We start from the raw sequence: 26,018 nt of genomic DNA, 5'->3' as shown, positions 1-26,018 counted from the left end.
TTGAGGCTTGCTTTTACAATAATGGCTATATGGAACTTTTCAGAGTATATTTTAATTTTTAGGGGACAAGATGTCAGATCCAAACAAAGCTGCCATTGAAGCAGAAAAGGAGGCTTTGAACTTGAAATTACCCCCTATTGTCCATCCCCCAGAAGACATAGGGGTTGATACACCACAACAAAGTAAGCTGCTAAACTACAAAAGATCCAAGGAGCAGCAGAAGACCATCAATCAGTTAGTGTAAGTAGCATATCAGTAATTAATTCTTGCTTGGAATTCAAGTGAACTGATTAGTGTTCATATTCTCATAAAAAAGTTTTAAGCATTGTAGGTTGTTTACAGGCAAGATACTATCAGGAAAACAGTTAAAAAGTAATCATAATGATAGCTAATATTATATAGTGCTTACTTTTTTAGATATTGTTCTTTTCACTTATATTTTTCACAACAGCCAAATAAGGTAGGCACTATTATTTCTACTTTTTAGATGAGTAAACTGAAGTACTGAGAAGTTAAGTAATTTGCCCAAGGTCGCACAGCTGGGGTTGAGACTTAGGTGGTCTGGTTCTAGAGTTCACATACTTGAAGCACCATACTATTCTACCTCTCAAGTAGGTAAACCAAATAATTGGGTCTGTAAAAATAGCATTTCATTTGAAAAAATATTTAAGAAAGTAAATTATCTTTAAACTACTTGCAATTAATTTTTTTTCTATATAAAAGAAAACATAGTCTAACATCTTGCTTTTCTCCCCCAATTTAGTGGAAATTAATTTAGGTACCAGTAACCAAAGGCTGTGATAATGCTGATGCAGTTCAATTCAATAGTTAGAATTTCCTGGGTACCTGACTCTGTTGGACTCTGGGGATAAAAAGAAGAAAAAGACGTGGATCTTGTTTACAAAATTCCAACCTGTTAAATGGGAGATTTCTTTCTGCTTCTCTTTCTGGATTCTCTTTCCTTTCTTTGTTAGCTTCTTTTATCAACAATTTTGCAATTGATTGGGTTTTATTATAACATTGTCAATGATCATATTTGAAAGCAAATGAAAGAGAATAAAAAAAGGAAAAAAAATGGAGACAGTCCTCAATGCATCAGCAATGCTTTATTAAGCAGCGGAGGAGCACATTTTCAGGAAAATGGTGACTGGCTATAGCAAGGGTCTGAGTTTTATAGGGTTTAGTAGGACCACACCATGGGAAGAGTTTGTCAGATACTTTTGGTGGGCTTACTTTTGGCAGGCAGGGGAACTTTGGAAGATAAGGGAAATTGCAAAAAGTCCTCAGTTTCCTTTTCCCCCACTAGGGGTTGTAAATTTCCACCTCCGTCAGTGTTGTCACTTTAATAATTTAAATATTGGCTTATGTTACTTTTCTTACAGCTAAATAGATGTGTTAATCATATAACTTTTTTTAGATTTTAATTTTTTATTAGGTCATCAATCTTTACTCATATTTAAATCTAAATTTATAGGTGTAATGACAAATACCAATACATGTACTATTAAACATCTTTTATCCCCGTCATTTCTAAGACTCATATTGTTTCAGAAGACTTAAAAGGGAGTTCACTAGGAGTTAAGACTGTTCTTCCTCTGAAGCTTTTCATTATCTCATATTGCCATATTGAATTACTCACAATTCTAGAATGAATCTTATTTTCACAGTTTAAAGATGGACTCCACAATTTGCTTCACTGTACTGCCTGACTAAATACTTAACACTAATTCTTCAATGCTTATTTATGGATCTCCTCCTTTGGAAAGCCTCCAAATCCCTTCTTTATCCCCTCTACATATTTCTCTTAAATCATTGTATCACCAGAGAAGAGATATCTCTGGAAAAGTGTACCAAGGAGATCTCAGAAGGGGGGAGACTTGACTTAGTATTAATGGGGTTGTTGATGTATGTGACAGAAAAGAATTTCTGCATGTGTTAGTAGAGGCACAGAGATTTATTTAGGAAAGCAAGTAGTATACATTCAAGGGAGAATGAGGATCAACCAGCTTAAGAGTGAGAGATGCATTTTCAGTGTTCTTGACTATTCTTTTAAAGGTAAGTTGGTGAGGGGTGGGTATGGGAAGGTATTTAAGGGTGACATCAGTCTGGCTAGTCTCAGGATCCTTAGGCTGATGTGGTCCCTAGATAATGTTGGAAAGCCCCAATATTATAGGTTTTTAAAATGTCATCTCTCTATTAATCTGTTTATTAGTGGGCTGACAATGCACAAGATAATTTTTATAAGTGAGTAACTTTTTAAGATTTATGGATTTCCCAGAAATTTAGGAGTGACAGGGCTGAAAAGGTATGCAGAACTTTAAATTAAAATTATATTTCTTTGTCCTTCCTTACACCTATTTTTATTTCTTCTAACCTCAATTTAGAATATTCAGGGGTGTTTAGAAATATTAAGTACTTGCTATTATACAGATGCTGTGTTTGCTCCTAGGGAGATCATAAAAAACACCAAGGGAAGAACTGTGTTGAGTGGTAGAGTGCTTGCCTAGTATGTGTGAGGCATTGGGTTCAATTCTCAGCACCACATAGAAAAATAAATAATTAAAATAAAGTTATTATGTCTAACTACAACTAAATATATATATTTTTAAATATTTATTTCTTTTAGTTATTGGCGGACACAACATCTTTGTTTGTATGTGGTGCTGAGGATCGAACCCGGGCCGCACGCATGCCAGGCGAGTGTGCTACTGCTTGAGCCACATCCCCAGCCCCAAATATTTTTTAAAAGGAACTATGCATTTAAGAAGTTTGTATACTAGTGGGAGGAGACAGTAAATGAGTAAAGAAAAAAAAGTTATGTTAGTCTTTTTTAGATTGTGATAGATGCTATGAAGAAGTAAGATAATGAGATATACAGACAGGGAAGGTGTTCCCAGGAACACTGCAGGAAAGGCCTCTGGAGATAATATTTAAGTAAAGATCTAAAGAATGGGAAGAAACCTGTCACTCAAATAAGCAGGAGCAAAGCACTCTAAGAAAGGTGATAGCAGCCACAAAAACCTTGAAATATGAATGTTTTAGTCTGTTGCAGCAGTTGACAAATGCCTGTATTACTGGAGTATCACAAGTCTGGGGAAGAGTGGTGTGAAGACAGAGAAGAAAGTGGGGCAAATTGCATGAGGTTTTATAGGCCATGATAATGAACTCAGATCTTTTTAGTGTAATAGAAGCTGTTGAAATATTCTAAATGGGGATGAATGTGAAATCTGATTTACATTTAAAACATTCCAGTTATTAAGAATATACAGAGTGGTGGAGAAGAAGGCTAGAGTAAAAGGAAAGAAGCCAGGTCAGATGCTATCACAGTAGCATAGATGAGAGCATATGGTAATTTGGGAGAGAAGATTTTCGAGGCTATGTTTTGGAACCAGAGTCAGTAGGACTTGCTATTAGATTTGCTTCGTTAGCTGGGTGGATGGTAGTGTCATTTATAGAGAATTGGAAGTCCAGGAGATGGGGGTAAAAAAAAAAAAAACAACATTAACTCACTTTTGGAGCTGAATTGCCTATGTAATTTAAGGGAAAATGTTATTAGGAAGTTGGTATTAGTAAGAGAAGTCTAGGCTGAAGATAGAAATTTGGGGATCACCAGCATTTAGACGATTTTTAAAGATAGGGGAATGATTGAAAATCACTAAGATGGGGGTAGGGGAGGAGGAGCCAAAGGGGGAAGAAGGAGGAAGAGGCAGAGGGTTGAGGGAAATATGAAGTGAAAAACCTAGGGCTGAGGTATTAGGAATTAGATGCAGTGTGGGGCAAGGGCAACTAAATATGACTGATAAAGCAGAAGGAAAAGCAACAGAAAAGAGAATTACAGGGAGCATTGCTGTTTTTTTCCTAGTAGTATTTCTCTTCCACTAAACTCTCACATGCTTAAGGAGAGAAATTTCAACACAAAACATAGTGTTTGGTATGTTATTATTGGTGAATGAATGTGATTGTGCTTTATACAGATTTGTAAATAGTACCACATTTATTTGGCTGCTTAATCAAAAAATACTGCCTCAAAATTTTCTGAAGTATAATGTCATATTTAATATCAGACTTAGAATTGCCATATGTTTCTTTGGGAATAAAGCATTTAGAATTGGAAGTTTTAATGCTGGAAACATGTCTTTCTGGATGGCCACAGCTTTGGGATTTTCTATTTCCTCATATTAGACAATTGGAGAATTAGACAATTGGAATGCAAGCTTGTTTCAAAGATGGGATGAGGTTTGTGGAATAGAGTCCAGGGTGAGGTAGAATGTAAGGAATTCTAAGCAGAATTGGGCCCCGCTGCTGGTACCAGTTCCTGAGACCCACATCGATGAGTCAGCATCATTTCATACCTTTCCCAAGTTCTGGGAAAGAGCTGCCTTCTTCCTTAGCTACTACTTCCTTTCTTGAATTAAACCAGTATTTCTCTTTTTTACCACATGTGGTCATCCACAGTCCTGTGAAATCCAGTTTTTGTTTATTACTTTTAAATTGTTAATATACAGAGCAAAAACAGGGAGTAAAAGGCTCATTATTATGTCCTTCCCAGTTCTTTTTATTCATAGACAGTAGGAGAAAACATGTTCCAGAAATTGTTGCTTTATTAAGATGTGGCATTTTGGGGCTGGGGATGTGGCTCAAGCAGTAGCACACTCGCCTGGCATGCGTGCGGCCCGGGTTCGATCCTCAGCACCACATACAAACAAAGATGTTGTGTCTGCTGAAAACTAAAAAATAAATATCAAAAATTCTCTCTCTCTCTCTCTCTATCTCTCTCTCTCTCTCACCTCTCTCTTTAAAAAAAAAAAGATGTGGCATTTTCATATAGAAAGTTCAAGGAAATTGGCATTTATCTTTATGTTGGGCTAACTACAGTGCAAGCCTGCCTACACAAATGCCAATTAGCATACCAATGTATAAGTAACATTCCTTGAAAGTAGCAATTGCTGAAATCTAGGCTATTCAGGGAGAAATGAAGAAGGGTCTTGAAGATTAACAAAGAAAAGAGGAGGGTCAGGTGTGGTGGTGCACATCTGTAATCCTAGAAACTCAGGAGGCTGAGAAAAGAGGATGGCAAGTTCAAGGTCAGCCTCAGCAATTTAGTGAAGTCCTAAGCAACTTACTGTAGACCTTGTCTCAAAAATAAATAAATAAATAAAAAGGACTGGGGATGTGGCTCAGTAGTAAAGAGCTTCTGGGTTTTATCCCCAGTATCCAAAAAAAAAAAAAAAAGGAGTATTTTCCACTTAATGTCAAAAAAGTCTTAAGATGTGGCTGTGGTTGTGGCTTGCCTTGCACATGTGAGGCACTGGGTTTGATCCTCAGCATCACATAAAAATAAATAAAGATATTGTGTCTATGTGTAAGCTAAAATATATTTTTAAAAAGTCTTAGGAGTTTAGTACAGGCTCAGTAAGATTCAATAGGGGTGGTAAGGGTACTCAAAAAAGCAAATGCAGTCTTAGGCTGCTTTAATAAATGTAGAATATCTAGTATAGGGAAGAGGAAAAATTCACTCTGTACTTTTCAACATCTGGGATCCTGGGATCACATTTTAAGAGAGACATTGATAAACCAGAGGAGGGAGGAAATTTGAAACCACAAAATTTACTTAATTGGTGAGAATATAGACTCTCACATCACTCAGGCCTTGATTCATATCCCATCTCTGCAGTCATGTGAATTTGACAAGTTATATAACTTTACTTATCCTTATATACCTACCTATAAAAGGAGAAAAGAGGGGCTGGGGTTGTGGCTTAATGGTAGAGCGCTTGCCTGGCATGTGCAAGGCCCTGGGTTCAATCCTCAGCACCACATAAAAATAAATAAATAAAATAAAGGTATTGTGTCCAACTACAACTAAAAAATAAAATATTTTTAAAAAATATGGAGAAAAGAATATTGCTTACTTAGGATTGGTATGAGAGTTAAATGAAATCCATGCTTGTAAAGGTCTTAAGTCAATGCCTAGGATATAATAAGCTCCTATAAACAGTAACTCTTATTAACAGGAGTAGTTGAAGGAACTGGGCAGGTTATCAAGTTTTTGGAAGAGTAACATGGAAGAATCTGACCCTTTGTATATAGCTGCAGAGAATAGACGTATAAAGCCACAAGTCAATATAAGAAATTTGTTTCTAAGAAAATGAATTTAACTGATAATAAATTGGGTTGTCTCAGAAAGTGATGATGACTGACCATCCCCCCACTGAGCCCTTGCCCTGGGTTACCATGGGTATAGCTTGATATTGTTGAGAATGTTCACATATCAAGCAAAGTACTGAACTAGACATCTGATATTTTCCCCACATCCACTATTCTGGTCGTTCATTCATTAAGTATTTATTGAGCTTATGTACCTTGGAATAGTGAGTAAAACAGACATGGCCCTTTATGCCCAGGCTATGGTTCCCGTAACCACACTTACTGTGAAATTCCTTTTGGTTCTTCTCTTACCTTTCTAATGGTATCTCCTTCATCCTTCAGTTGTTGTTTTGTTTTGTACTGGGGATTGAATGCAGGGGCGCTTAACCACTGAGCCACATCCCCAGCCCTTTTTACTTTTTATTTTGATAGAGGGTTTTGCTAAGTTGCTTAAGGCCTCACTAAGTTGTTGAGGCTGGCTTTGAACTCAAGATCCTCCCACCTCAGTCTCCCATCTCCTGAGTCTCTGGGATTACAGGTGTGTGCCACTGTACCCCACTCAGTTGTTGTTTTTTAATAATTCTTGTCATACTTGGCATCCTCCAATCTTTCTGAGGTCTCTTTTCCTTGAATGTCTTCTTCTTTGGTCATCTTTTAAAATGTATCTGGCCTTTATAAATGGTTAGGTTTGTCTTAAAATGTTCCTTGCTCAAAAGCTCTTCATCATTCCCATTGTTGATTAAATGCAAAAGTTGCCATTTGAGGCCATTAGGTGGATATTCCAAACCACTTCTCCAGACTTAAGTCCATCTCATCCCGTAAACTTTGGACAGTTTGGACAACTCCTTTTATCCCTTTTTCCTTTGATCCTTCCTTTGCCTTCCTGTTTTTCAGATCCCAGTAAAACCACAGCTCCACCTGAAATCTTCTCTTTAATTTAAAGCTCATTGCAAATGCTGATATGTTCATCAGGTGGAACAAACTCATCTTTCTTCTGAACCACCAGAGTGCCCTTATGGCACTCTCTTTTTTTTTTTTTTTTAGAGAGAGAGAGAATTTTAATATTTATTTTTTTGGTTTTCGGCAGACACAACATCTTTGTATGTGGTGCTGAGGATCGAACCCCGGCCGCACGCATGCCAGGCGAGTGTGCTGCCGCTTGGGCCACATCCCCAGCCTGGCACTCTCTTATTTTCTCACTCAGTTTATAAATTCCTAGAGATTTATTGCTGCTATATTTTAATAGTACCTAGTATACCATTTGCATGTATTAATATTTGTTGTAAGATGAATTTTTTTTATCCAATATGGTACAAATTAATTTAAAGAGGAAATTATATTTTATATATGATAAAAATCCATACACAGTTTTTAAGGTAAAACTGAGTACATAATGTGTGCCAGATACTGTTCTTATTGGGGATAATGGCAATGAATAAAAAAGTCTACAGTATATATTAAATGTTGGTAAGTGCTATGAAGAAAGATAAATGAAGACAGATAGTGAAAGAGAGAGGTACTTATTTATATAGTAGATAAGGGAAGCCTTCTCTGACAGTATTAATTTGAACAGAGATGATTCCCTCTGCATTGGGACTAATTTTCAAATTGTCAGTAAGTTACAATTGAAAAAGTTGATTTTATTTTTACTCTCACCCTTTTACCTTATACTTGAACAACATAAAATTTTAGGACTCATTGATAATTTTTTCATAGAAAATTTAGTCAGATAAAGAGTTTTTGAATATCTTTTCTTTTAGTGGAATTGAAAAAATGTTAGACTTTCAGTGTTTTTAATAATTTATGCTAATGTTAGCTTCTAGAGTTATATGTTTTTCTAATTATAAATTTCAGAATTGATGGAGCCAAAAAAAATCTAGACAGAACATTGGATAAACGAATACCACCATTACCAGAAGTTGATTATCCTCCAACTGTAAGTTATTTTCTTTTAAAAATACTTATCCTTATACTATATTAATTATTTTAATCTCAATATGAATAATTTTAAATAATAGATACATTTAAAATATTTTCGATTTTTAAAAATTTTCTTCTTAATTATCTTATTTGTTTTTTACAGATGACCAGTGAAATTAAAAGAAAAGGAGTGAGTTCAATTTTTTATTTCTTGTTTTGAAAATGTTCAAATAAATTAATTCAAAGTGATTTTTCTAAGACCCCTTGTTATGCCTCATCCTAGGAAAGAAAGAAATTTAGAAACTGAGGTTTTTGGTTTTTTTTCCTGCCCAAGGAAACAAGCATGTCATGGATAATACGGGGTTTTTCTGGGGTGGGGGTACCAGGGATTGAATTCAGGGGCACTCAACTACTGAGTCACATCTCCAGCCCTATTTTGTATTTTAGAGAGAGGGTCTCACTGAGTTGCATAGTGCCTCACTTTTGCTGAGACTGGCTTTGAATGCTGGATACTCCTGCCTCAGCCTCCCGAGTTGCTGGGATTATAGGCATGTGCCACGGTGCCCAGTGACAATATGGGGTTTAAGAGTTACGCTTTGTTGTCATTTATTATTTGAGGGTTAGTTGTGTAAATAATAGTTCTTATTCCAAACAATTTAAAAAATATTCTGAGTGGCAATTTTAAAGGAAATACATCTTCATTTTAAAATTAAGGCTATAATTGATTATACTGATATTGATATAATGATGGCTATTTATCCAAACAACAGATACCTCATTAAGAATCTAATATATGCTAGATACATACTAGGTGCTAGAGATTCTTTAAAAAAATGACTCTGACTGCATGGATGATGATGTGGGACTGCAAAGTGATTAGCAGAAATATGATAGCATGTAAATATTATTTAATAGGAAGGATACAGAGACTTTTGGAATTGGTTATGTATAAGAGGAAATTATACTGCATGTTCCCAGATGGGGCTATAAGCCTTATAAGTCCTGGAAGGTTTTCTTTTCTTTGAGGATAGAGGGCTGAGAATACCTTCCTATGGGTTGAGGATATATGGAAGAACCTTTCTTTTTTCAGTTAGTCAAGGCTTTGTTCTTTAAATGCCCTTCCCCTTTCTTCCCCTGTCTCTAAACTTTTCTGGAGACTTTAGATGTACCTCTTTACAAGATATAAGAACTGGAATGTACACCATAACCCCCAAACATGAGGTTGGGTGAATTGTAAGGTGTATTTGTGTATATATTTAGCATTCTTTTTTTTAATATTTATTTTTTAGTTTTAGGTGAACACAATATCTTTATTTTTCATTTATGTGGTGTGAAGATAGAACCCAGTACCTCATGCATGCGAGGTGAGCACTCTACCACTGAGCCACAACCCCAGCCCCTCCAACTGATTTTTGACAAAAATAATTCAATGGAGGAAGAATAACTTTTTCAACAAATGGGGTGGAGTAATTGGACATCGATAAAAACAAAACAAAACCTTAATCTAAACCTCATACCTTATACAAAGATTAATAAAAAATTGATCATAGGTTTAAATATAAAAGGTAAAATATAGGGTCTGGGGCTGTAATTCAGTGGTAGAGTGCTTGCATAGCATACATAAAGCCCTGGCTTTGATTCCCCAGTGCCTTTGATTCTCAGTACCACACATAAGCACATAGACACACATGCACACAACCAGTTGTGGTGGGGCATGCCCATAATCCCAGTGGTGTGGGAGGCTAAGGCAGGAGGATCACAAGTTCAAAGCCAGCCTCAGCAACTTAGCAAGGCCCTAAGTAATTTAGTAAAATCCATGTCTTAAAAAATAAAGGGGCTGGAGATGTGGTTTAGTGGTTGAGCACCTTTGGGTTCAATCCCTGGTACCAGTTTAAAATAAAGTCTATAAAAATACTTTTGACATCTAGGGATATAGTTTAGTGGTAGAACAATTACCTACCATATCTGAGACCCTGGTTCAATCCCTAATATCAGGAAAAAAAAACCTTTGAGAAGAAAACATAGGAGAAACATAAAATTATAAAACTTTAGACAAAAAATGTCAAGACTAGGCAAAGAGTTCTTGTGTATGACCTCAAAAGCATAATCCATAAAAAACTCCAATAAGAGTTTATCAAAATTGAAAACTCTTGCTCAGCAAAAGACCATTAAGAGGATGAAAAACAAGTCACTCACAGGGAGAAAATACTCCCATATCCAAAAGAACTAGAATCTGGAATATATTAAGAACTCCTAAAATTCAAAAGTATAAAAATAAACCAACTAATAGAGAACTGGGTAAGACATTTCACCATAGAGGATGTATTGGGGGCAAATAAGCACATCAAAGATAAATCAGTATCATTAACCATTAGGTTAATATAATTTAAAACCATGATGAATTTTTCCTACATACCTATTAGAATAGCTGAAATAAAATAGAGACAATTCCAGTTTATGACTATTACTGCTGCTGCTGCTGCTGCTGCTGCTTTTACTGGGGATTGAACCCAGGAGCATTTTTTTATTTTAATTTTTTTTTAGTTGTCAATGGGCCTTTATTTTATTCCTTTATTTATGTGTGGTGCTAAGAATGGAACCCAGTGCCTCACACATGCTAGGCAAACACTCTACCATTGAGCCACAACCCCAGCCCACCCAGGGACACTTTAGAACTGAATTACAACTCAGTCCTTTTTATTTTTTGTTTTGAGCCAGAGTCTCAAATAGTCTTAGTCTTGCTAAATTGCTGAAGCTAGCCTTGAATTCTTGATCCTCCTGCTTCAGCCTCCTCAGTTGCTGGGATTAAAAGCATGTGCCTGGCTCCAGCTGATTTCTTTCTTTTTGAATATTCCCTTGTATTTGCTTTTCTGACTCTTGTTATTTCTCTGTCATCTTCATGGTTTCCTCTTCCTTGTCTGCCTATAGCTGCTGTTCTCTTTCTGTGAATCTTCCTGGATGATTCAATTTCTGGTTTTAACTACCTTTTATATGTTGCTGATTCCAAAATGATTTTATGTAAAAATACCTCAAATTCAATATGTTGAAAAATGAACCTTCCTTCCTGAGATTGTTCTAGTTGTTATTATCACTATCAATCACTCATGCTTAAAATGTCTGAGTATTCACTTCTTTTCCCTTTCAACTACCCACTTGCCATGTAATTTGTCCCCACATGGCTGTGACTATTTCTCAAATTGATCCTATTCATGTTCTATCCTTAGATCAGAATTTCATTTTTTGTTTTAACTACAGCAACCATCAGTAGCTTACCACAATCTAGAAAATTAAAGCTTAATGTGGCAGGCAAGGCCTTTCATAATGTGACCCTTACCTATTTGCCAACCTCTTCTCATCACTCTCTATATTATACTTTATACTCCACCATCATGGACTTGCTTGAGGAAACAGGACATTTCTTACCTGCTACTTTTGCCCAACATGTTCTCTTTCCATCTGTGCTTTCTGGTTGTCCCTAATCCAGCTCAGTCATCATGCCCAGGAACCCTTCCTCTATTACTATGTATTTGGCTAGATGATTCCATCTTTAAAATATTTGAAATGTTGGTACATATGTTTTACCCATTTTTAAAAAAATATTTATTTTTTAGTTATAGGTGGACACAATATCTTTATTTTATTTTTATGTGGTGTTGAGGATAGAACCCGGTCTCGAATAGTAGGCGAACACTCTACCTCTGAGCCACAACCCCAGCCCCTGTTTTACCCATTTTAATTGTGAGTTTGGACTTATTGTCCCTTTATGAATTGTGGTAAAATACACATAACACAAAATTTACCGTGTTAACCGTTTTAAGAATATAGTTCAGTAGTATTAAGCCTTTTTACCTTGTTATGCAACCAATCTCCAGAACATTTTCATCTTGTAAAACCCAAACTCAATATATTATTAAATAATAACCTTCCATTTCATCCTCTCCTCAGCTTCTTGTTATTACCCTTCTTTTTTTCTATGAATTTAATAACTTTAGATGCTTCATATAAGTGGAATTATACAATATTTGTCTATATTTTTGGTGATTGCTGATATTAATAAGCGTGTGCTCTACCACTGAACTATATTCCCTACCGTGTATTTGTCTTTTCATTATTATCTTGATTCACTTAAAACACTGTCTTCAAGATTCACCCATATCCTAAATTTTCCAAGAATTTGTTGTACTTTATCTGAGGTGTATCTTGCAAATATTTTTTCCTGGAGTGCCAGTATTTTTGACTTTTTAATTGACATTTTTGCCTTGCATACTGTTTTTATTTTTATTTTATTGTACCAGGGATTGAACTCAGGGGCACACAACCACTGAGCTACATCTCCAGCTCTATTTTGTATTTTATTTAGAGACAGGGTCTCACTGAGTTGCTTAGCGCCTCGCTATTGCTGAGCCTGGCTTTAAACTCGTTATCCTCCTGTCAGCCTTCCAAGCTGCTGGAATTACAGGCATGCCCCACTGCACCCAGCCCTTGCAAATGTTTTTATATAGTCAAAATTTATCTATCACAAAGCTGGGGATGTGGCTCCATAGTAGAGTGTTTGCTGGGAGTGCATGAAGCATTGGGTTCATATGGCAAAATTTATCACTTTTTTTCTTGATTGTATCTGAAATTTGAATCATACTTGAGAAGTTTTTCCCTATGCTTGAGCTATAAACTTGATTTTTTTTTCAAAATGTTTTTAGTTGTAGATGGACACGGAACATTTATTTTATTTATATGTGGTGTAAAGGATCGAACCCAGTGCCTCACATGTGCTAGGCAAAGCACTCTATACTGAAGTATAAACCTAGCCCCTTGATTCATGTTTTTTTTTTTTCTTCTTCTTCTTGTGTAGTTTCAATGTAGAATTTAAATTTCTGATCTGTTTGAAGTTTATTCTTGTGTATGGTAGAAGGTATGGACTAATTTATCTTTTTCCAAATGACTAACCATTTGTCCCAGGACTATTTATTCAAACCTTGATCTTTGCCCCACTGCTTTGAGATGCAGTGATAATTTTATGTTAAATTTTCTGATATACTGTTCTGTTTCTGGACTTTGTATTCTTTTCCACTGGCCTGTCTGCTCATATACCTTTATCTTATTGTTCTAATCACATAGGCCTTATAGTATGTTTTGATGTCTCCCAGGGCCAGTCCTCCATGGTAGATCTTATTTCCTAGAGTTTTCTTGGCTATTCTTATATGTTTATTTTCCCACAAGAACTTTATGATCAAGTTATCTAGTTTTATTAAAATGTGTATAGATATTTTTATTGGATTGTGTTAACTTTGGAACACAAAATTGATATTTTTTTAGGACATTAAATGCCTTTACTGAGATTAAATGTTGTCTTCCATTTATTTATGAATATTTTTTGTTAGACTCCTCATTCTTATGGAAGAATTTGTGAAATTAGACTATACTACTCTTATATCAGAATATAACATTCAAGAGAGCATAGGCTACTGTTATGTTTTTTCCACATTTTTAATAATTATGTTTAATACTTTAAAATTTTTTAATTTGTTCTAATTAGTCATTATGTTTAATACATAGCTCAGTAGTCACAACAGTGTTTGAGTATTTGTTGAATTAAGTAATAATAAATTAGTTAAAGGAGCTTCTTTTTAGCTTGAGAAAATGAAGGATGTAGTAAGAACATTAATTTGACAAGAGCTCATCAAAAAAAAAGATAAAATGTTTGTGACGCTTTTTTTTTTTTTAAAATGGTTTTTATTCTGAAAACATGTTATTGTTGACAATTTTTTTTTTCAGTACTGGCAATTAAACTAAAGCTCTTGAAAGTGCTCTGCCACTGTGCTACAGCTCCAGCCCTTTTCATTTTAATTTTGAGACAGAGTCTGGCTAAATTGCTGCGTTATTCTTGAATTTGTAATCCTCCTTCCTTAGCCTCCCAAGCAGCTGGGATTATAGATATATGCCACCTTGCATGGCTACGAATATTTTTATTCTGAAAAACATGTTTTAGTAGGCTTGAGCTCAGGAATTATACTGAAATGTCACACCATGAAGAACATTTAATATTTCTTATTACGTTTTCAGTTCAACTACATGTTTATGAAGCACTGTGTAAAAAGTAGTCCTATAGTACCTATTCAGCAGGAATGGCTGGATAACATGTTAATGCTGATACCTGAGTCTTTAAAGGAAGGGAAAAAAAGAGAAGAACTGCTTGAAAGTCTCATAGATGAGGTGTCAAGTGACTTTGAAAAAAGCATGAAGAGATATTTAGGTAAGTAACACATCAAGCTTCTTTTGCCTTTGCTTCTGGTGTTGAACCAAAAGTAGAAGCAAAATAAATAGGGAACACTATATATTTAAACTATTATCAATTTCAAATATGAATTTTTCTTAAAGTTTTTTAATTTTTAAATTTTTCTAGTTGTTGATGGACACAATATCTTTACTTTATTTATTTATTTTTATGTCATGCTGAGGCTCAAACCCAGTGCCTCAAATGTGCTAGGCAAGTACTCCACCACTGATTCACAACCCCAGCCCTGAAAGTTTTATTTTGTGCCCATAATATAGTCAAAATCTTTGTAGCTTTAAGGGCACTTTTTGTAATTTTTGTGTTTATTAGCTAATCCTTGTAGAGTTTTGATTTTTTAACTTTGCCTTTTTGATTTTAACTTTCCTGTATACAGGGTTTTCAGAACATATTAATGTATTTGGCAGATTTATTAGGAATTTAATCGTTATGATTGTTATTGGAATATTTTTCTTTTTAAAAAATATTTTTGTTATAGATGGACACAATACCATTGTTTCATTTATTTATTTAGTTTTATGTAGTGCTGAGGATCAAATCCAGTGCCTCACAGGTGCTATATAGGCATTGTTACCACTGTGTTACCACCTCAGCCCTGGAATATTTTTTTCTTAATTGAAAAAAAATTGTATATTTTATCATGTACAACATGTTTTGAAATATGTATACATTGAATAATGGCTAAATTGAGCTGATTAACATATGTATTGCCTCATGTACTCATGATTTTTTTAATATTTAATTTTTAGTTGTAGTTGGACACAGTACCTTTATTTTATTTTATTTTTATGTGGTGCTGAGTATTGAACCCAGGGCCTCCACATGCTAGGCGAGCGTTCTACCACTGAGCCACAACCCAGCCCTCTCATGATTTTATTTTTTTGTGTGTATGGTAAGAATACTTAAAATCTACTTTGTTAGCAGTTTTCAAGAGTGCAATACATGTCATTCACTATAGTCACCATATTGTACAATAGATCTCTTGAATTTATTCCTCCTATAAAACTGAAATATTATATCTTTGAACCATCATCTCCCCAGCCCCTTTTCCCTCCAGCCCTATTAAGTACCATGCCATAAGTTTTCTTAAGTGGCCATATCAGGGACCTTTGAGTAGACAACACAAAGAACTGAGAATTAAGAGTTTTCCTATAACTGAATTTACCTCCATACTATGGCTAAAATAGTATTAAGAGCTTGATTTTGCTGAATTTGATGGTGAATGCCTGTAATCCCAGTGGCTTGGGAGGCTGAGAAAGAAGGATGGAGAGTTCAAAGCCAGCCTCAGAAAAAGCGAGGCACTAAGCAGCTCAGTGAGACCCTGTCTCTAAATAAAATACAAAATAGGGCTGGGGATATGACTCAGTGGTTGAGTGCCCCTGAGTTCAATCCCTGGTACCACCCCCACCCCCACCCCCCCACCCCCCGCCAAAGAGCTTGATTTTGTTCTAAATAAAGTTTTTTTTCTTATGCTCATTTTAATTCATAGTAAACTACCATCCTGTAACCCAAATCAGAGATTTTGATATGAACAGGTCTTGCAAGGATTTCAAGAAATATTAATACAAACATATATTTTAGTACAGAGTGTTCTTGTGAAACCACCAGTTAAATGGCTTGAAGATGAAGGAGGCCCTTTACCTGAATCCCCTCTGTGAGTAAATCATTTACTTTATCTATTTTCCTATTTTTTGTGCACATGTCAGAATTTATTTATTCATATATTCATGCATGGACATAGTAAAATATTTTTAAAAGTAGTATTACATCTAGTTTTTTTTTACACTGTTTGAAAATGAACTGATTTTACATTCACGTCTACTGTTGTGAAGCACTAGGGTATATTGTTTTAATCATATTTGACATGGTGTTTTGCTTTTTAGAGGACTAGATTATTCCAATCCTTGGCATTACAACTATGTGCAGGCAAGAAATCAAATAGCATCTGATTTGCACATTGTTCATCCAACTATGAAAATATTACTGGACCTTGGTTATACAACATTTGCTAATATAGTTTTGCTGGATGTAACAGGAATTAGGTAAAATCCTATATTTATTAATTATCATTCTAAATGTCTCCTTGCTTGACATTTTGACTGTATAATTTTTAAACTGACTCATAAATCTTCAAAACATTTCTTTAGATTTTAGAACTAAAAACAATTGTCATCAATAATTGTGTATGAAAACCAATGTCTTTTGCTTCAAAATAGATATTTTTTTCCCTCAAAAATAGAGCTAAAGGCCCAATTGATTGTGAATCACTAAAAACTGATCTGTCCATTCAAGCTAAAAAGGCAGAAGAGAAGATAATGAACACATGGTATCCACAGGTTATAAGTCTCTTTACCAAAAAGGAGTCACTAGAAGGCATTAAGCCTGAAAAATTGGATGCATTTTATAGTTGTGTTTCCACACTTATGACAAATCAGGTAAATACATTTTATGTATCTTAAATGATAGCATTGTTAAAATTATTCAGTATTTTAGATAACATTCTGTTAACAGTGCTGAGTAATTATTTTGAAATAAATTAAGAAAATATTTTTATTGTAATTTTGTTTATATTTATCAAAAAATAAATTTTGAGGCAATCTAAAATGAGAGATGACTGGGGATATAGTTCAGTGGTAGAATGCTTGCTAGTAAGTGTGAGACCCTGGCTTCCATCCCTAGAATTGTAAAAAATAAGTAACTTAATAAAAAATGAGGAAAGTCTAGAAGTATGTGCCAATATTATGAGTGATTAACTTGGCTCATTCTTAAAGGATGAAAGCTAATCATCTCTAGGAGTATGTTAAGAAAAGGACTATTCTAGTAATACATTTTCGAAGTTATTAAATTCCAAGTTGATTGAGTTTTTTCTCATTTTGTTCTCATCGAGTCTTGGTTCAAAATGTTATTGATTATTGATCACCACCCCTCCTTTTCTTCCCGCCATCTGGGGATTGAACCAGGGTGCTTAACGACTAAGCCTACCTCCTCAGCTCTTTTTATTTTTTTACTTTGAGAGAGGGTCTCACTATGTTGCTGATGCTGGCCTGGAACTTGTGATTCTCCTGTCTCAGCCTCCTGAGTTACTGGGATTACATGCATGTGCTACTGAACTCAGCTATTTATCATCTTTGAATGACAGAGAACATTAACTTCAAACAATTATGTTTATAGGCTCCTCAAATTTTTATGACTGTAAACATAACAATCCTAGAAAAACAGTTTTGATTAAAAACTTTCTCTTTTGGTAAAGATATCCAAAGATTCTACGAATTTTGTATTGTTTCTTTAAGAGGATAATATATATGTTTAATATTTGTATGTATTACTGTAACTAATATATATGGTTTCCTTTCCACCTTTACTCTCTTAAAGGGACTAATTATTTGGTGAACAGTAAAGAAATGCACATTTTGAAGATCATTTCAATTTATATTTGTCTGTTGGGCTACATTTCCAACAGTTGGTTCTCTATAAGATTGAATTTTTTTATACTTAGAAATATATTGTGTAAATACCAAGTTCCAAAAAAAAAATTAAAAAATACCAAGTTCCAGTGGCTTCAACTTCACCTAACGAGTGTGCTAGACATCTGGCTCTCCAGAGAAAATAACCACCTAAGTTCTGGTGTTTGATGATTTCTGTGGTGTAAATATTCTCACCATAATCTCTAGTTTCTTAGTGTTTAATAACTGGCTCCCATGATTCTTGAATATTTAATAATTGGCTTTTGTAAAAACAGGAGCTCTAGCACACCACTTCTCATGTGCATGCCATGCTGTTACAACACTCACCTTTAAGGGTCAGTCCTGCCTTATGCCCAGTATTTACCATGTTATTTGATATTCTGGAATGTTTTATGTGCCAGGGACAGACTTACTAAAGAATCTGGAAAATTCTCTGTTGCCATTTTCAGATTGTTGATATTCTATTTAAAAGTATGGTTTGCAGGGCTGGGACTGTAGCTCAGTGGCAGAGTGCTTGCCTTGTATTTGTAAGGGACTGGTTCGAACCTCAGCATCACATATAAATAAGTAAAAAAAAATAAAGGTCCATTGACAACTAAAAATATGTAAAGAAAAATGTGGTTTGCATATATTGTTCTGTTTATTATCTTAGACTATTTATTAAAAATATATTTGCTGAATGGTAATTCCAAGACTTATACATTATAGTGATTTAATTATGTAAAAGAATTTAATGATTTTAATTAAAGATTGATTTTTGTACTTTCTAAATTAATAGTAATTTATAATATCATGCAGCTAAAGGATCTCTTAGTAAGGACTGTAAAAGCATTTGTAGAACTGTTTGACTCAGAAAATCAACAAAGATTGCCAATATTTAAGATGGAATTGACATTTGATGAGGATAAAATGGAGTTTTATCCTACCTTTCAAGATTTGGAAGATGTTGTTCTGAGTGTGGTAGAACGAATAGCTGAAACTCTGCAGGTATTACATCATCCTTACCTATCAGGTTTCTTTATATAGCTCTATTTAGGAATTTTAAATTATTTGAGTTGAATCTTTATGAAGTGTTTATATGCATAAAGTGCTTTAACTTTGTTTTATTTTCTTCCCTTAATTATTTTATTTTTTAATATTTTTAGCTGTAGATGGACTCAATGCCTTTTTCTTATTTATTTATTTTTATATGGTGCTAAGGATTGAATCCTGTGCCTCACATGTGCTAGGCAAGTGCTCTACCACTGAGCTACAACCCCATACCCCCACAAGTTATTTTAAATTAGAAAGTGCTTTCTCTTTGAAAATGTCTCCTGGTTGAAACGGACATTATCCTTGTTTGAGTTTTTTCTTATAGTTATGAACTGAATTTTTGTGCATGTCTCATTTCCCCTACTGAATAGTGAGTTTTTGTTTTTTGTTTTTTTTTGGCCCTGGGAATTTAACTCAGGAGCATTTTACCACTGGACTACATCCCAAACCCTTTTTATTTTGAGACAGGACCTTGATAAGTTGCTGAGGCTGACTTCGAACTTGCAGTCCTCATGCCTCAGCCTCCCAAATCCCTAGAATTACAGGTGTGTGCTGCCATACCTGACAGCATTGTGAACTTCTTAAGAACAAGATCTACTTTCTAGAGCTGTCTATGTAATCACATTGACATTATAATAAATAAATATTTGTGGAATGATGTAAAACTAACCCAACTTAAGTTTTTATATTGGATTGCATGCTATTGTCACTTTTAAATTATTACTTTGCATTGAGTTATTTTTCCTTGGACCATGGAAATCAGAATTTTTAAAAATATAGAATAAAATCTCCATATGGATCAATTGTACATATAATTAGTACATATGTTTTAATTTGTATTTGTATTAGAATATCCAAACAGTACCCTCTTGGCTATCAGGAACTTCAACACCTGTAAATCTTGACACAGAACTTCCTGAACATGTGTTACAGTGGGCTCTTAATACGCTGAAGGTGGCAATACATCAGAACTTACAAGGTGCAAGGAAACATCATGAGACATATGGTATATTTAAAATATTTAATATTATGTGTCTTCATTTTAACTACAATTTGATTGGATATTTGGTTATCCAGGGTTGTTAAGGAAGAGCCAGAACTGAGCATAGTTACTGCTTTTGACAAGAGTCAAGGATCAAACCTCCCAAATTTGAATTTTATTGCCTGGTATAAATGATGAATGTTAACAGAAGAAGAGAACCCAGTGCTCCATGCATATGAGGCAAGCGCTCTACTACTGAGCCACAACCCCAGCCCCTCCATTTAAAAAAATTTTTTTTTAGTTACAGATAGACAAAATGCCTTTATTTAAATAAGGAGGAAGCTAAATCAAGGGTAAAACCAAGGTAATTCTTGAAAACAGTTTTAAAAAGCCTGGGGGAAAATTTTATTGGTGTGTAGTCTCCCTAAGTTTGTTTGAGGTCAGATAGATAATTGTCGTTTGGCAGTCTATTATTTACTGGTATCATTTATATCACTAAGTTATTTTAAAAGCCTCAAATACTCTGTTGCCCTTATTAAAAAATATACTTAACTTCATTTGCTTATTAAGTCTTTTATTTTATTCTATCCATTCTTTTAAATTCAGAAATCTATGTATACGCATAGTATATTAATAATAGTATATGAGTAGTCTACCCTATTTTATGATCATATAAAGAAGCACTTTACCTTTTTAAAAGAGTATTATCAAGATTTTAATTGGCTTATTAATTTTCAGTTGAAAAATATAATTGGCTCCTTGATGGTATTGCAGTTAAGGTGATACAGAATTTTCAGGCAGAAGATCATACTTTTGATGAATACACAGAGGTAAGTAGTAATTCTGTTTTTTGTTGATGCTTTTTGAATTTCTCTTTAAATTATTCTAGGTCTAGATGTTTTAATTAAGTTAAATAGAATTTTTATTTTAAACACCATTTTAATAAACTAATTGGTTAGTGTTTTTTTTCTTAGTTACTCATTTACTCATTCATTATTTTAACAAAAAAAATCCCTATCATATTCAGATACCTCCTAAGATTTTGGTGATTCAGAAATAAATAATACATAAATACTTTCTTCAGGAGCTTAAATCTGGCTTGAAATCCTGATATAGAAAGAACTAGTATGACATAAGATAAATACTGGAAGGAAGAGATGGTCAAAGTATGGTAGAAATACAGAAGAAGGAATGATTGCTTTTGCTTTGGAAAATTGAAGGATTCATAAAAGAAATGAAAAGTGAGCTAAGCTTTGAAGTAGATGTTAGATGCAGAAGGAAGAGGGTAAAGCATGAACAAAGACCTAAAGTGTTCAAAGGTTTTTAAAGAACGTCAAATAAATAAAAATAATGAAAGAATGGGCAACAGGAATACTGTATGTGGCAGATTTAGAATATGATGAGGTTGGAAATGTAGGTTGGAGTCACATGGGAAATTCTTTTTTCTTTTCAATTTTTTTTTAGTTGAACACAATACCTTTATTTTATTTATTTATTTTTATGTGGTGCTGAGGATAGAACCCAGCGCCTCACATGTGCTAGGTAAGTGCTCTACCACTGAGCCACAACCCCAGCCCCTGGGAAACTCTTGATCAAGACTTTGGACTTTGTTCTGAAAGTTTTTAGCCATGGAAGTAATGTACTTGGATTTGAGCTTTAGGAACTCTAGCAGCAATGGGGGAAAAACAACTGCATAGAAAAGATTCCTATCTCCTCAATGGACCTTATTCTGTTGGTTAAAACTGAGCTTATTTTTCTTATTTCTTCATCTTCTCTCTACTGACTGTTTAGCTTGTATTTTTTCTTTTTTTTTTTTTTGTTTGTGGTACTAGGGATTGAACCTGGAGCCTTCTATATGCCAGGCAAGCATTCTGCCACTTTTTTTTTTCAGTTGTTGATGGACCTATATTTTATTTATTTATATGTGATGCTGAGAATCGAACCCAGTGCCTCATACATGCTAGGCAAGCACTTTGCCACTGAGCTACAACCCCTGGCCCCCAGCCCTCTATTTTTAATGTACAATTTATAAATTTTAATTATTATAATATTTTAGAATAAGAAAATTTTAAACATTTAGAAAAGTTGAAGGCATTTTATAAGGAATACCACCTAGATTTTAGCATTTTACTGTATTTGCTTACCCACACATTTATTCATCAATTCATTCCCTTTTCTATCCTTCATTAATTTCAAGAGTGAATAACTTTTTAAAAATCAACTTTATTGAGGTTAAGTTTCCATACAATAAAATTTATTTATTTTAATTGTACAGTTACATGAATAATGGGAAATTTACACACCCATGTAACCATTACCAGAACCAAGATATATAACATTTTCACTACTTCAGAAAGTTTTCTTGTGCTCTATCCTGGTCAGTTTTTTCCATGCAGACCTCAGGCAACAGCTTTTACTTTATATCTTTCTTTTCTAAAGTTTCACATAAATAGAATGGTATGTACATACTTTTTTGAGACTGGTTGCTTTTATTAACATATTTTTTTGAAATTTTTCTGTGTTACCTGTATCCTTGTTTTTGAGTAGTATTTCACTCTTATGGATATATGATTTGTTTAGTTATTCATCTTTTGATGAACATTTGGGTCATTTCCAAGTTTTTGGTTATTATGAATAAAGTTACTACTGTTTTTTGTGTGTAAGTCTTTGTGTGAACATAATGTTTTCAGTTCTCTTCTGGGATTTGGATTGCTGAATGGTATGGGTATTGTATCTTTAACTTTTGAAGGAACTGCTAGTTTGTTTTTTTTTTTCAAAGCAATTATACCAATTACAGTCTTACCACAGAGTTCCAGTTCTGTCACATCCTTTCCAATCTTTGTCAGTCTTTTTAATTTTAGTCATTTTGTTATGTGCACATTGGAATCTCATTGTGGTTGTAATTATCATTTTTCTGATGACTGAGGGTGTTGAGTATCTTTAATGTGTTATTTTTCATCTGTGTATCTTTTTAAAATTAATGTGTTCTGATAGTTTCCACATTTTAAATTGGATTTAAAAAATGTTATTGTTGAACTATAATGGCTCTATATTATTGGGTGGTATTATAATAATTCTTATTGTTGAGTTTTAAAGGTTCTTTATATATGCTGGGTAAAGTTTTATAATCTGAAATATATTTTGCAAGTATTTTCTTCTAGCTTGTGACTTGGACTCTTCATTTTTGCAATGATGCATTTTAAGGAGCAAACATTTTAAATTATAATGAATTTTACCTTATCAATTTTTTTCTTGCAGAGTCATGCTTTTTGTGTCCTAAGAAATATTTTCCTACCCTGTGATCATAAATATTTGCTTCTACGTTTTCTTCTAAAGGTTTTATAGTTATGGTTTTTACATTTAGGTCTATGATCAATCACAAATTAACTTTTTCATGTGGAATAGGATATGGAACATGGTTTGATTTTTTTTTTGTTGTTGTTTTTTCCATATGCATATCTAGCTATCCCATCGTTGTTTATTGAAAATATTATATTTTCCCTGTTAAACTATCTTGGCATGTTTGTTGAAAATCACTGTCTGTATTTGTGTTTCTTGTCTATTTCTTAGTCTATTCTTTTCCATTGATCTATATGTATATTTTGACAATCATTCCATTTTATTATTATTTGTTATTGTTAATCCCTTACTGTGCCTAATTTATAAATTAAACTTTATTATTAGTATGGGGGAAAATGTCTGTGGGATTCAGCGTTATCTGCAGTTTCTGCATCTGAGGAATATCTTGGAATGTATGCCCCACAGATATGGAGGAACAACTATAACTGCAGTTGCTTCAGTCTAAAGCTATAAGAAAACAGTCCCAGTTTCTTCTTCTGTGAAAACATTCAGCTTGTCATCCTCCCCTGCAGTTTGAGCTTTTTTGTTGTTGTTCTTTTTAGTTATACATGACAATAGAATGTATTTTGACATATAATATATACAGGGAATATAACTTCCCATTCTGTGGTTGTACATAATGTAGAGTTACACTGATCATATATTCATGTATGAACATAGGAAAGTTATGTCTAATTCATTCTACTATATATTTATTTTTATTATAGTACCAGAGTCTTGATTTCTGTAGTTTAAAGGTAAGTTTTAAAATCACATTATATAAATTTTCCAACTGTGTTCTTTTTCAAAGTTATTTTGACTGTTTGAGGTTTTTCGCATTTTCATAGAAATTTTAAAATAACCTGTTGATTTCTAAAGAGGCTAGCTAGATTTTAGTTAGAATTGCTTTGAATTTTTTAATCAAATTTGGGAAGAATTGCCATCTTAAAATTGAATCTTTCAATACACAGCCATAGTATATATTTTAATTTATTTTGACTTTCTTTAATGCCTCTCAACAATGTTTTGTAGTTTTCATTAATTTTACAAATATCTTGAAAATAACAGTTTTCATTTTCATTGATAGTATATACAAACATACTTTTGACATTTTGATCCTACAACAGCCTTTTTTAAAGATTCCTTAGGATTTTTTATATATGTACACAATATAAACCTTTTTTATTTTCCTTTTCCTATCTGGATCTTTTGTTTCTTATGTTGCTTTATTGGCACTGGATAGGATTGCCAGTAATGTTGAATGAATAGTAGCAGTGAGAGAGGACATTTTTGTCTTATTTATGATCTTATGGAAACATATTCAGATTTTTACCATCAAAATGTCTTAGGTATAGGTTTTTTGGTAAATGCTCTTTATCAGGTAGATGAAATTCCTTTCTAATCCAGGTTTGCTAAGAGGGAGGTAGTTCATTGGTTTTTGAATCATTTACTTTTTCTGTATATATTGAGTAGATCATGTGGTTTTTCTCCTCTTTTCTGTTAATGGTTTGAATTACATTTATTAATGTTTAGATGATAACCCAATGTTGCTTTCCTGAGATAAACCCAAATTACTTCCAGAATTTAGTGGCTTAAAAATAACAAAACTTGTGGAGCTGGGATTGTGGCTCAGTGGTAGAGCGCTTGCCTGGCATGTGTGAAGCATCACATATAAATAAACGAACAAAGTAAAGGTCCATCAAAAAAAATTTAAAGAAACCCAAACTTTATTATTACAGTATTTGTGGGTCAAGAATCCAGCTTGGCTTAGCTAGGTGCCAGTGTTTCAAAGTCTCTCATCAGGTTGCAGTCAACCTGTCAGCTGGAGCTGTAGTTTCATATGAAGTCTCAGTTGAGAACAGAATCATGCTTCCAAGTTCACTTAGGATTCAGTTTCCCATAGACTGTTAAAGTTCTGTTTCTGGATACATTCACATTTAGGATTAAATTTCCTTGATGAACTCCCTTTATTATTTTGAAATGCCTCTCTTATTCCAGAAAAATATCCTTAATCTAAAACCTGATATAAATACTCTCTATATTTCATTTTTAAGAAAAGCTTTACTAAGGTGTAATTCACACATTATGCAATTCAATATTTTAAGTATATTTATAATCATTACAATATGACTTTAAAATATTTAAAAGAAGCTTCAGGCCCAGTAGCTATTATTCCCCATCCCAACCTCAGATCCTAAACAACTACTGATATGTTTTTCTGTGTTTATGTTTGTATAGTTTTTTAAGAGAGAGGGAGAGGGAGAGGGAGAGAGAGAGAGAGAGAGAGAGAGAGAGAATTTTCTCGTATTTATTTTTAGTTTTCGGTGGACACAACATCTTTATTTTATTTTATTTTTTATGAGGTACTGAGGATCGAACTCAGTGCCCTGCACATGCCAGGTGAGCACGCTACTGCTTGAGCCATATCCCCAGCCCAATGTTTGTATATTTTATAATTATTTTATTAATATTGTAAAATTATGTTGTGTTTTGTTCCTGGATTCTTTAGTATATTGCTTTCACGGTTCATAATTGTTATAGACTGAATCTTCATGAGGTCATGAAAATTTACTCCTATGTTTTCTTTGAAGAATTTTATAGTTTTGGCTTTTACATTCCTATCTTTGTTCCAGTTTGATTTGATGAGTTAATTTTTACATATGTAATGAGCTAAAACTTTAATTTCATTCTTCTACACATGACTCTCTAGTTGCCCCAGCACAATTTAAAAAAAAATTATTTTCAACAAGGGTACCATTGGATAATCCTCATACCCTTGTCAAAAATCAATTGACCATACATGCAAGGTTTTATTTATGGCCTCTCAATTTTATTCCATTGATCT

At 33.7% G+C, this 26,018-nt stretch overlaps 1 protein-coding gene across 14 annotated transcripts in view; it reads left to right on the top strand.

Moving 5' to 3' along the window:
- The window catches only part of Dnah12 (dynein axonemal heavy chain 12), a 256,363-nt gene that overhangs the window by 7,307 nt on the left and 223,038 nt on the right, over nucleotides 1–26,018 (top strand). For 10 of the 14 annotated variants that reach the window (XM_058582182.1, XM_058582180.1, XM_058582181.1 and 7 more), the window contains 10 exons: nucleotides 63–240; nucleotides 8,002–8,083; nucleotides 8,231–8,257; nucleotides 14,128–14,317; nucleotides 15,938–16,010; nucleotides 16,240–16,398; nucleotides 16,596–16,791; nucleotides 18,619–18,807; nucleotides 19,702–19,858; nucleotides 20,573–20,664. In XM_058582182.1, coding sequence (XP_058438165.1) covers nucleotides 71–240; nucleotides 8,002–8,083; nucleotides 8,231–8,257; nucleotides 14,128–14,317; nucleotides 15,938–16,010; nucleotides 16,240–16,398; nucleotides 16,596–16,791; nucleotides 18,619–18,807; nucleotides 19,702–19,858; nucleotides 20,573–20,664 — 1,335 coding nt within the window. In that variant the 5' untranslated portion in view covers nucleotides 63–70. Of the gene's footprint in view, nucleotides 1–62; nucleotides 241–8,001; nucleotides 8,084–8,230; nucleotides 8,258–14,127; nucleotides 14,318–15,937; nucleotides 16,011–16,239; nucleotides 16,399–16,595; nucleotides 16,792–18,618; nucleotides 18,808–19,701; nucleotides 19,859–20,572; nucleotides 20,665–26,018 lie in introns of those variants that run through there. The other 4 variants (XM_058582183.1, XM_058582184.1, XM_058582186.1 and 1 more) reach the window with 4 other exon arrangements.

The sequence above is a fragment of the Marmota monax genome, unplaced genomic scaffold (genome assembly GCF_021218885.2).
Source record: "Marmota monax isolate L192 unplaced genomic scaffold, Marmota_monax_Labrador192_F-V1.1 WCK01_AAM20220418_F8-fsc00042, whole genome shotgun sequence".
In the NCBI taxonomy this organism is placed as follows: Eukaryota; Metazoa; Chordata; class Mammalia; order Rodentia; family Sciuridae; genus Marmota; species Marmota monax.
Note: the sequence above shows the minus strand (reverse complement) of the source record. Positions and strands in the feature narration are given on the sequence as shown.